This window comes from Carassius gibelio, chromosome B10 (assembly GCF_023724105.1).
Source record: "Carassius gibelio isolate Cgi1373 ecotype wild population from Czech Republic chromosome B10, carGib1.2-hapl.c, whole genome shotgun sequence".
NCBI lineage: Eukaryota > Metazoa > Chordata > Actinopteri > Cypriniformes > Cyprinidae > Carassius > Carassius gibelio.
Window position 1 is genome coordinate 6,239,488 of NC_068405.1, and position 12,939 is coordinate 6,252,426.

At 37.1% G+C, this 12,939-nt stretch overlaps 1 protein-coding gene across 1 annotated transcript in view; it reads right to left on the reverse strand.

Moving 5' to 3' along the window:
• Window positions 1-12,939, reverse strand: part of il11ra (interleukin 11 receptor, alpha) — a 51,894-nt gene that overhangs the window by 8,732 nt on the left and 30,223 nt on the right. The window contains exons 2-9 of the mRNA XM_052568028.1: window positions 12,631-12,727; window positions 9,641-9,707; window positions 9,096-9,256; window positions 7,565-7,679; window positions 7,289-7,458; window positions 6,885-7,054; window positions 1,938-2,085; window positions 6-98 (exon numbers count right to left, since the gene is read on the reverse strand). Coding sequence (XP_052423988.1) covers window positions 6-98; window positions 1,938-2,085; window positions 6,885-7,054; window positions 7,289-7,458; window positions 7,565-7,679; window positions 9,096-9,256; window positions 9,641-9,707; window positions 12,631-12,727 — 1,021 coding nt within the window. The remainder of the gene's footprint in view (window positions 1-5; window positions 99-1,937; window positions 2,086-6,884; window positions 7,055-7,288; window positions 7,459-7,564; window positions 7,680-9,095; window positions 9,257-9,640; window positions 9,708-12,630; window positions 12,728-12,939) is intronic.

Here is a 12,939-nt window from a genome sequence, read left to right on the forward strand (position 1 = left end):
AATACCTGGAGACTTGTCTGTGGTCCTCACTGGAAATGACAAGTTGAAAAATGGAAAGCTAAAATCCATCAGTTCCTCTGTTGGCTCTTCCCAAGGCTCTAAAATTGCAAAACAAATATAATTATATATATTTATACTACCTCTGAATTATTCATGACCAGTTCTGCTCAAAAGTAGTGTCAGAATAAGTTTTCCTCAACAGTTTTCCCCTCGAAGATCCAAAGCTCATCATTTCATTTATTTTCCCTCAGTGCATTTTGCTGGACAAAACATTATTCTACTGCTATCCGAATCATAGAGCATTGCTTGATACTCAACCACAAGGCACGTTTCATTAAATAAATACAAAATAAATAAAAAAAACCTTCTGACAATGAGTTGCCAACATGCAAATATAATTATCTTCCTTTATTAAATTTATCAGATATCTGCCATAGAGCACAGTCCAATTTCCTGAAGGATCATGCTAGCTGCACAATTTGATTTACTCCATTATTACATTAGCTATCTGATGGATGATGGGTAATATATAGTACATTAAAGCAATTCTCAAAAAAAAAGTTCTGATTTGTACATTTATTTTATTTTATTTAATCTCTACAATAATCTTAACATAAATTAACTACATTAGTTACTATGAACTAATACAATACTTCTAAAGCATTCATTAATCTTAGTAAATGTCAAAATTTATTAATTTACAAATTATCAATTACTTATTAAAATAAAAGAAAAATTGTGGTCACACTTTATTTTAGGGTCCAATTCTCACTATTAACTAACCATTTACTATGACTTTTGCCTCAATTAACTTCTTATTTGCTGCTTATTAATAGTTTATAAGGTAGTTGTTAAGTTTAGGGTATTGGTTAGGATTAGGGATGTCATGCATTATATGTACTTTATAAGCACTAATAAACAGCCAATATGTTAATAATAGACATGCTTATAAGCAACTAGTTATTGGTGTGAATTGGACCCTATACTAAAGTGTTACCAAAATTGTATATTATCAGACTAAGTCAAACATTTACAATGAACAGTTGTATTCTGTCTTAACTAACATTAACAAAGATGAATAAATACTGCAATAAAGTTTGGCTCATTGTTAATGATGTTAGTTAATACATTAACTAATATTAAATAATGAAACTTTATTGAAATATCCCATCTAGTATCTCAACAGTCACACTTTAGACACCAATTCTCACTATTAACTAATTATTAACTACAGCTTTTGCGTCAGGAAACTCGTAAGGTAGTATAAAATAGTAAGGTAGTTGCTAAGTTTAGGTATGTGGTGGGTTAATGGATCTAAAATATGGTCATGCAGAAATAATATGTGCTTTATAAATACTAATAAACAGCCAATATGTAAAATGCACGTCAATTAGCGGAGTTGGTCTCTCAGCTAAAGTGTTACCACCTCATTAATATTAATTAAATGAACAATTGAACAAAACAGAGACACAATGTAATAAAAATGTAAAAAAAACAATGAATTATAATACAAACTGAAAAATGTTGTCTAATATTTCTACACACATATTACATTACAAACAACCATTATTAAAATAAATAAAAAAAACGTTTTTCCTGTCATGCCAATGGTGGATAACGCCTCAGACTGCATATTTAATTGACACTAGTGAGAGTTAATAAGTGTTTGTGCCTGGTATTGCCTAAATTATGGGGACCAAATATCCCCATTCTAATAATTAAATAATTTTTGACCATGAGGATAACAGCTTATGAATCATACAGAATTAAGAGGTTTGCAAATGTAAAAAAAGCCTGTAGTTTTGTGTGAAGGGATAGATAATACAGTTTTTATAGTAGAAAATCCATTGTCTATACAATGTGCCTATAAAATACACAGAAACCAGTGTGTGTGTGTGTGTGTGTGCGTGTGCGTGCATGTGTGTGTGTTTACCCACCGATCCACGGCCGGACCTCTACCACATGACTCCATTCACTCCACTGGCTGTGGTTGATCAGGGCGTCCTGAGCTCTGATCTGGATCTGATGCAGGTGACCCACTAGAGCGTCCATGATCTTTAGACTGGTGTTGTCCTCTGTCTCCAGCTGAGAAATCATCAACAGATACATCTACTTAACACAGCACAACACTGTAGAGACGGACTCAGATGACTCAAAGTACTGACACTGGCAAAACTCATTAACCATGTTTCAACTGATCTGTACTTGACAGGTTTTGGTGCATAATAGAGTCATTTTCATTGGATATGTCTCCTTAAGTGATAATGTCATTCATGAAAGTTTTTTTTACGTCATATAAATCTAATTTATTAATTCATCACAAAGCATTAGTATTATTATTTGATAGTTTTTCTATTGATCTTTACAATCTTTACTTTTCACTTGAGGTGTTACCCCAAAAATAAATTAGTAACAATATTATAAAATATTATACATAATAAATGTCATGTAAAAATATATACAGGTGCATCTCAATAAATTAGATTGTTCTGGAAAAGTTCATTTATTTCATTAATTCATATCAAATTCTGAAACGTGTTTTAAATAAATTCAGTGCACACAGACTGAAGATGTTTAAGTCTTTGGTTCCTTTAATTGTGATGGGCTCCTTTTGCTTTAATTACTGCCTCTTTTTGGCGCGGCATGGAGGTGATCAGTTTGTGGCACTGCTGAGGTGGTGTGGAAGCCCAGGTTTCTTTGGCAGTGGCCTTCAGCTCATCTGCATTTTTCTGGTCTCTTGTTTCTCATTCTTCTCTTGACAATACCCCATAGATTCTCTCTGGGGTTCAGGTCTGGTTAGTTTGCTGGTCAGTCAAGCACACCAACACCATGGTTATTTAACCAACCTTTGGTGCTTTTGGCAGTGTGGGAAGGTGTCAAATCCTGCTGGAAAATGAAATCAGCATCTTCAACTAGCTGGTCAGCAGAAGGAAGCATGAAGTGCTCCAAAATTTCTTGGTAAATGGGTGCAGTGACTTTGGTTTTCAAAAAACACAATGGACTAACAAAAGCAGATGACATTGCACCCCAAATCATCACAGACTGTGGAAACTTAACACTGTACTTCTCCGACCTTCCTCCAGACTCTAGGACCTTGGTTTCCAAATGAAATACAAAACTTGTTCTCATCTAAAAATGCAACAGTCCATTTCTTCTTCTCCTCAGCTCAGGTAAGATGCCTCTGAAGATGCCTCCACTCAACTTTCTGTTAACATGCTTGGATACAGCACTCTGTGAACAGCAATCTTTGGCAATGAATGTTTGTGGCTTACCCTCCTTGTTAAGGGTGTCAATGATAGTCTTCTGGACAACTGTCAGATCAGCAGTCTTCCTCATGATTGTGTAGCACAGTGAACCAAACTGAGAGACCATTTTGAAGGCTCAGGAAACATTTGCAGGTGTTTTGAGTTGATTAGCTGATTGGCATATCACCATATTCTAATTTGTAAAGATTTGTTGGTAAATTTTTGTTAAATGTGAGCCAAAATCATCACAATTAAAATAACCAAAGACTTAAAGGTGCCATATGCAAAAATTGAGGTAAAAATATCCATAACATGACCTAAACGCATCAAAAGAATGAAAAGAAATAAGGGCGATGATGTCATTTTAAAAAATGACAAGTTATAGTGCTGCAGAGATATCAACCTTAATTAGCATTAGCATTACTAGCCCCGGCCCGACAGGTGTCGTAATACCAGTTTTGGCCATGGGAGGCGGTATGCGGGCAACATAACCACCAGCCAACCTGCAATACACGAATAACTCGCACGGCTTGTGGGCGTGTACCTGAACCTGATGTCAATCATGTGGAAAGTACAGCCCACTACTTCATTTCAGTTCAGGGAAGAGAGAGAAAGGATGACTGAAGCCCTTGGCAAGAGACCACCACCCGCTACAGGGAAACAACCGCGCTCGGAATCACAAATGAAATCCGATAAGAAAAGGAGCCGAACCAGAGTAAACATCGGCACTGCCTTTAATCGCTGGAGACAACTGATGGACCTGAAAGAAATGAGGTTCGACTCCAAACTTGGTAAGTTAGATTCTGTTAGTATTTCGCTAGAAGTTTGTTTTATATGTTTGTGTATTTGTTTTCGGGAAGTTATAACATAGAAATGTATCGAAGGCTGTTCGATAAACGTGCTAATGTTAGCGATGGCTAACCATAGCTGCGTTTGATAATTAGCTAGCTATAACTTAACGTTACCCATTTTATTATATCATGACTAACCTGCTCTGTCTAGTCTGTTGGTCTCTGTGTCCTCTTTGCTTCGTGGTTTTTCTGTGCGTGAAAAAATTGATGTGTGGCGTGAAAGCGTGTGAAAAGAGTCAATTGAGTGTGTCTCACGGTGAATGCTTGAGAGTTGGCAGCTCTGGTTACGTTGGTTGGCACTAGCTTTGATCAGCTGTCTGATGTTGACCAATGATGTTGACAGAATGCTGTCTGTCAAATTAATTTAATTCAAATAATGTGTATATACAACTCAAAATGTAATATGAACAAAACAAATAGGAACATATTGACTGGTAAAGGTGAAGGGGAGTAGCTTGAAGATGTCATGTTTCAAAATCACTTGACATCACCCAACGTTCCTCTGGAGGCAAAACGTCCTCTTAGGCTTCGGCTATGGCTGTAGTGTTGTTGTGAAGGTAGGGGCGGAGCATAGAGACTATGCCGTTTCTCGTTTGTTACTCTAGAGTAGACCAATTCACTTTATTGAGGCATACTGCCCCCATCTGGTATGGAATGTGGAGACTTTATTTTTTTTGCCAAACATTACAGATGGCACCTTTAAACTACTCCAGTCTGTGTGCACTGAATTTATTTAATAAATAAGTGAACTTTTCCATGACTAATTTATTGAGATGCACCTGTATATAATACATTTTAAAATATATATGTATTTTCAGCATCATTACTCCAGTCTTCAGTATCACATGATATCATCAGAAATCATTCTAATATGCTATTTACGGCTCAAGAAACATTTCTGATTATTATCAATGTTGAAAACAGATTTACTGCTTCATATTTTTTGTTGCAATCATAACACACACACACATTTTTTTTTTAGTTTCTATGATTAACCTTAAATGTCTTTTCTGTCACTTTTTAACAATGGTATGTTTCATTGCTGAATAAAGTACTAATTTCTTAACACACACACACACTTTTGGAACACAATGTAACAGCAGTTTTGCTTTTCATGCATTTTATTATATCAACAACAACAAAAAAAAGTTTATACCTTGCTTCCTTTTTAATTGTCAGATAAAGCAAAAACAACCCTTACAGTGCCACACACACACACACACACACAGATCTGGAGACAGCCAACATCTGGTTGTCTGATGAAAGGCCAAGCAGCCTGGTGAAAGCAGATAAGATCAGCCCATGCAGAGATGACTGTGGGGCTCTGAGATAAGACTGTGTGTGAGTGTGTGTGTGTGTGTGTGTGTTAGTGCAGAGAGGGCTGGACTACAGGACTGTTTATTGAAGACTCATATGATATGAGGGCTGCATGTTGGTTGTAAACCAAGAAAATGTCATTTTCCTCATACAATGAAAGTCAAAGGGGATCCAGTGTTGTTTTTGACCACAATGAATTTCATTATATTGACACAAAATATTTGGCCCTGTAATACACCCGGCACAATGCGACGCAAGGTGCAGCGCAAGTGTGTTTGCTAGTTTAAAGTCGATTCACATTTTCCCATCCAGCGCCACATCATTTAATTAGAAAATGCATTTGTGCCCATTTGTGCGACCATGGGCGTGCTGGTCTAAAAAAGAGATGTGTTCAGACGCACTGCTAGCGCAATGCTATTTTAAGGAGCTGAAAACAGACTGTGCCTTAGACCAACTCAAACCTGGTCTAAAGTCTGACGCAATGTTTCTTTCTTTGTTATTTAAAGAGCGTGTTAGTATAGGCGAGTCCACAACGCACGTACACGCTGCTTATTAAACACAGGGACGAACAGCAGCACACAAACATGCCAAATATTGAAAATATATATATATGTATGACAACATGTCATAATGGATAGTCATCGCATGTATCAGGCTATCTATTTGCTCGCACAGCTCCGTTTCATCTCGGAGACACGTTCTGTCTTTGTGCTTGCTAAATTTTGCTGTGTAAATAGCAAATCCGTCATGGCACGAGCGCAACTGGCTCTTAAATGTAATGGAAGATGAGACTCTGATTGGTTTATTGCACGTTACGCCCAAATAACACCCATTACTCATTAAGAGAATAGGGACAACCCGTTTAGACCATGTGCCTGGGCGTGCCAACCATTTTTCCGTCGTTAAAATAGCAAAAGTGGATTTGGACATGCCCTGAGTGTACCTGTGCCATGCGCTTTAAACTTTGCGTTTAAACCCACTGCTTTTAGGTCAAATAAAGGTTTGAGCATAATATAATGGTAAGTAAAAAAAAGGGACATAACATACAGCCAAGTATGGTGACCCATACTCAGAAATTGTGCTCTGCATTTAACCCATCCAAAGTGCAAACACAGAGCAGTGAACACACACACACACACACTGTGAACACACACACAGAGCAGTGGGCAGCCATTAATGCTGCAGCACCCAGGGAGCAGTTGGGGGTTCAGTGTCTTGCTCAAGGGCACCTCAGTTGTGGTATTGTCGGCCCAAGACTCGAACCCACAACCCTAGGGTTAGGAGTCAAACTCTCTAACCACTAGGCCACATAAGTACCTGTAAGTGTATTGTATGTACCTATAAATGTATGGTGCGTAAATGATGACAGAACATAATTATTCAGAATATAAAGGGATGATTGACACAAAAATATATCACAATCAATCTAATTAATAAGTGATGAATGAGGTTGATTGTATAAGGTTCTTACTGTCGACCAGTAGCTGGAGCCGATCGGCCGGTAACGCAGTGAGAAGGTTAAGGGAAAAGCGGGCATGATTTCAACCGTCCAGGATGAAGGATAACTCCACTGGACCAGTAACTGAGTGGGCTGACCTTCCACCTGAAGAACTTGGACGTCCTCGGGAGGATCTGGCTTCACTGAAAACACACATTCACAGACATGCATTCTTATTACATGAACAGAACAAAAGATTCAAACGCTACTCTAAAAGAGCTGAGGAAAGCTTTAAAGAAAGCCTTTTAAAAGTCAAGAATACTTGTTGAGGTGTGGGGTTGGACATGTGTGAATACATTTCAAAATGATCTTATAATATAAATCAAAATACGTCAAAGGATTCAATGCATTTGCTAAGAGTATAAAGGCAAACTCACAGAGTTCATGAATGTCTATCTGGACGATGGTGGAGTTGGATCCCAGAGGGTTGATTTCGGTGATGTTCACCAGGAACTTTGAGGTCCATAACGGTGGGTTAGTAATTATACACTCATTCAACCCAATGTGCTTCTGCTCGCAGTCGTCCACCTGCCTGCCTTTATTAACACTACAGAAAACAGCAGAACAGTGAAGGAAGGAAGGACATTAACAAACAAATAAATAAATATTAGTAGTAGTGGTAGTAGTATTCAGGAATGGAGATGAGAGTGCACCTGTAGGAGGTCCTGTATGACGTGGGCAGGTGTGTTGTCTTAGTTTGTACCCAGGAGCAGTAGATGTTCATATGACTCGGCATACGACAAGAAATTCGGACAAAATGAGGCGGATCTAAAAGAAGAAGACGACACAAAATGTCTCAAGAGATAACTTCAGACATAAATACACTTTATCTGTGAACACCCAAGCAGACAGAGTGCACAAGACAGCTGTTTAACTCAAGCGCTGCCTTCAAGAACATGTGGGAATGTGATACACTAGACTAAACTCTCATACACACTAGAAGCAGCAATCTCAACCCTTCCTATCAGGAAACTGTGGAGCTGTGATGCAGCGACTTCCTGTCAGAGGAAGTGCCCTGAGTTAAACAGAAAGGGCGTACAACTGCACACTTTCTAAATCTCCCAGGGCACAAAGGCCTTCCTTTTTACTAGAACATTTCCAGCAGCATTTCAGAGGAACTATGAGACATGTACAATTACAGATTACTATATTTCTGTTGTCAATGTCAATACCACTGTCCATGAGTCTACTAGCGTCTTTAAAACTAAATGATTTAAACGATACTTTAATGTACAAATGTAATTTGACATTAAACACTGTTCTATAGAAGCACCTTTTTAGCAACTTCTTGCATGTATGATCTGAGATTACAATTCCAATGAGTCACGAGCATGATTCAAAGTTTATCAGATCCATTATGTGTATGTTGCTACAACACTTTCGTTGGTTTAAGCCAGCAATGTTCTTAAAATGCCATTTTCAATCAGAAGCAATGGAACAGAGTCGTGGTAGATGCCATGTTAAATTCAAAGTTAATGAAAACAAGGCTGTGAGGGATAAACATATAGTCTGTTCAATTTGTTGCACGGAAGGAATGTCCTGCTTTGATACAACTTAAGGTCAGTCAAGAAAACTTGTACGAAAAATATTGACTGACAGAAAAAGCATATAGGTTTGCACTTCAATAAAAAAGTATACATAAAAAAATAAAATAAAAGCATTAGCGTAGGTATATAAGCATTATTAAAAGTAGAAATAAAAACATGAACAAAAAACAAATAATATTTTAAATTAAAGCAATAATTTAAAACATTAAATCGTAATATAAATAAAAGCATACATAAATAAAACAAAATACTAATAACAATACAAACTTAATTAAAAACGTAAAAATAAATAAAAGCATACATTCAAGCATAAATAAATAAATGCAAGCATAAACAAAAGCATACTTTAATGAGAGAATAAAAAAATAAATAAATAAAAGCATACTTAAAAACTTTAATTAAAATAAACCAAAATCACGAAAGAAAGAAGGGTATTTTGGTATTAGTATTGGATGCCAAGGCACAAGGTACAATACATCTATCCATTGGGGCCTAGTTTTCATTAACATTAAATTAAATAAGGCATCTACCCTAAGCCAATTCCTTAAACCCTTATTCCCAATTATTTCATCAAATGAATCACATTGTGAGTCAAAACATGAAACAAAGGACTTTTGTATCGTTGAAGCTGACTTACAGCCCAGGCGTAGTTTGATGGAGTGCAGTAAAGTTCCTCGTTCATCATGGCAGCTGTAGTTGCCTTCCATCGAGTGTGTGGTGTTCAGTAGCGTAAGCGAGCCCTGGTGTATCTGCCACAGCGGTACTGAGCTCCCATTGAACCGCCATTCCACTGGAGACCTGTCGAACCCATCCAAAACTCAAGAGTCAACAACAACCTTCACCTGCTTTCCCCGCAAACCTGCTCTAATCAAAGACAGGTCCACAAAATAACCGCTATCAATGTCAACTGGACCTGCATATTTTGTTACTCATTCGTGGGTTGTGCAAATCTTGTTTTTGGCACTGGGATTCTCTTGGACAGTGTCTTTATTGGCAGGAAATACACATTTATATGAGACTGGGGAATCAAGCCCCTCTACAGTAAATAGACTCGATGTGTCCAAACCCTATAAGGACTGGCCCGTGCCCCTGCAGAGGGTGGTTAAGCACACTATTATCGCTCCTTACAGGAAAGCTTAGCTCTGGAGTCTAATGGAGCTTAATATAGACAGGAGAACGTACCCGCCGTGAGCACCTCCGCATGTGAGCGTGACCCTGGAGCCCAGTCCACCGAACTGGACGTCTGAAACTGAAAGCAGGAGACATGAGAGCTGTGCTATTCCAGAAGTGACAAGAGACATTTCATCAAGTGATACGTTATCAAGAAGCCAACGCTGTTGAGATGTCAGGGGAGCACTGGACATTTATACAAAACCCCTTTTCACATGTACATTTTTTTTTTTTTTTTTGCTGTTTTGCATGTTATAAGAATATTGTTGTAGTCTGAGAAAAATAATTATTTTATTAAGTAATTATACAGTTTGGATATGCATATACCACAAAGATTGCCATGCATGGGATGAAATTAGACTCAAAATGATTAATATATGTACTACAATCAATTTCATACATGTATCTTACGAACCACAAACACATGCCTTTCAATTTGATTCAGGATTAAATGATTGTGCAGCGATTTGTAGCCTACATGTTTGCGAATAAAAATGTTCTGTTCTGCATTAATATGTCATAAATTGCTCATGCAAAAAGCAATCCATGCATATGTGGATCGGGTGACGGGTACATCTAGTTCGAGTCAATCTTTGTCGGTTCATTTGGATTTTGAGAATTCATTTTCGCAGTTTCCAGCATTTCACGTCCCACACACACACACACAACTACTAACGGGGGCCCAGTGCAATTCATTAATGTGTTCACGATTTGAAAAAATTTGTGAATGTGTGTCACCTACCATTCCTAGAAATTATTTAATAACAAACTATGATATATTTGTAGGAAAAAAAAAACATCTCACAGTGGCATTTAGCCTTTTATTATCAATAATTTCAATAAACCCTACCCTTTACAGAACGAAAAAAAAAAAAGTCTGATTTCCAATCTGAAAGACTCATCCCATTCACTCTAATTACTTAAAATCTGCTTCATTCGTTCTTCATAATAAGGCTTGCAGAAATTCTATAGCAAGATTTAAGGTGTTTACATTACTGTACGTTTCTGCATAGTCAGATTTCAGTATTTATATCAGATATTACTGCCAAGAGTTAAACAAAGAGCAGACACACACACACACACAGAGTGGCGTCGATCCAGTGGCCGGGTTTAACTGCACTCATGAAACTCTTGTGCTCAATGTCGTCTTTCAGATAATATTGGCAAAAGTATATTATTTGAAATCCCACCATATTTCTCAAATTTCTCCCTCTCTGGCCAGCGAAATCGCAGCCAAACACACACAGACCGGAGCTGCATGCATTAATTGAGCAATCCATATGTGGGGCAATGAAGAACTGGGGACTTTAAACAGAGATGTTTATTGTTCCACAAAACAAAGCCATGGCTATGTTCCCGGTGTGCATTAAAATCAAATTTTCACATGATAAAACTCTGTGGTATCTGCTCTCGTTGTTCTGTATAATACCATCCTGCTTTGTCAACAAAGGAACGCTACAAAGACTGTTGACGAGAGCCATATGCTTGAACACAAATCCAAATACTAACAGCAACAAAATGTGAATGCTAACGTGGCCAGCTATCGTGAAGTTATCAATCACAGGAATAAACCACATTTTAAACTGTTAAAATAATAGTAAAAAAATAGTTATTTTAAATGTTAATATTATTTCACAATGCTAGCATTTTACTGTATTTTGGTCAAATAAATGCAATCTTTCAGAGTATATACGTTGTTTTCCCAGAAAAAATCTCTGATGAAACAGGGTTTATATCAAAGACTTTAGATAAACTTTTGAAAGTGTGAATGTCACAATGCAACGTTAAAATCTGAAAACTTTTTAAAGCATGATTGTCACAATGCAACGTTAAAATCTGAAAACTTTTTAAAGCATGATTGTCACAATGCAACGTTAAAATCTGAAAACTTTTTAAAGCATGATTGTCACAATGCAACGTTAAAATCTGAAAGTCACATGAGAGGAGACAATTTCTGCCATCGTGCTATGACTGCTTCATGCGATAAATCCCGCCTCGTTTTCTTGCCTCTAAATCAGAATTAATAAACAAAGTATTGGGATGACTCATTAAGTAAACAACTCACACGTTTAGGGGGGTGTTTACTATCTGTTTTGGCTGTTCATTTACATGACAACAGCATTTTGTCAAACTGAAATTGCAAAATTTTGAAAACGGATTTCAAAGTGAAATTGTTTTGAAAAAAATGCAGGCATGAAGTGATTCTTTACAAAGTGGCATTGCCACCTGCTGGCCTGGCTTGAATAATACAGATTTTTAGTAGTTTTTTAAATTCATGCGAACAATGATCGTTTTGACAATGTTGTCATCTATATGCAAAACCTTTCAAAAACGCAAAGGAAAAACTTTTTTTAGTACATTGGTTGTTGTCAACGCACCCTTAGATGTCACCATTTTGTCATTTCAAAATAAAACTTGTAATGGCCTGAATCAATCAGCTTGGTGAATTTCGTGACTAGTGTTCACCAAGCATTGATGTCAGAAAATAATTTGACTATTAAAACAAACAGCTTAACATAAGTTCACAAATAAGATATATTGTTTAAATTGTAAAGTTTAAATTGTTCCTGCCTTGAGTACTAATACTTTAAACACTTGCAACAACTTAATGAGATACTTGGTTTTAATAAATAGAACCCTAATTACATTGTTAACATAAAAAATAAAATAAAAATCTTTTGAGAGAATGTGACCGCATTACGTGTAAATGGGACATGAATTTGCATATTCATTTACATACTGAAACACACACACACTAACTTTCATATTTTTAGGCCTTTTCAAAAGTGAGCTTTTTACCTACTTTTCCAAAGAATTAGCAATGTAGCAATACAATGGCTAAATATTTTCATCCTGCTTTCTCTAAACAGAGACATGCTACAAAGACTTCTGACGAGTTCCATATGCTGAACGCAAATTCACATACTAGCAACAGCAACATTTAAATGCTAATGTGGTTGGCTGTCCTGAAGCACTTTGGCCCAAATAAAAGCAGATTGTACCTTCATTGGTCCATATCTCTGACTGGACGTGGTCAGAGAAGAGGATGATGATTCCAGTGACTATTAGATCGCCAAGGCATGACACTAAACCAGGCATCTGTAAGGGAGAATAAAACAAGAGTTACTCAAGGGGAAGTGCCATTTTAAGAGTTAATGGGTATCATTCTGTGTAAATGGTTCACCTGCTTAGCAACCAGCCAAGTTGTGAAACAACATGACAATTAGCCACTCTAATTTGGATATAGGCAAACAAGACACCATGGCAATATGTGCATGACCGTTGGAGATTTCCGTATAAACAACACAGAG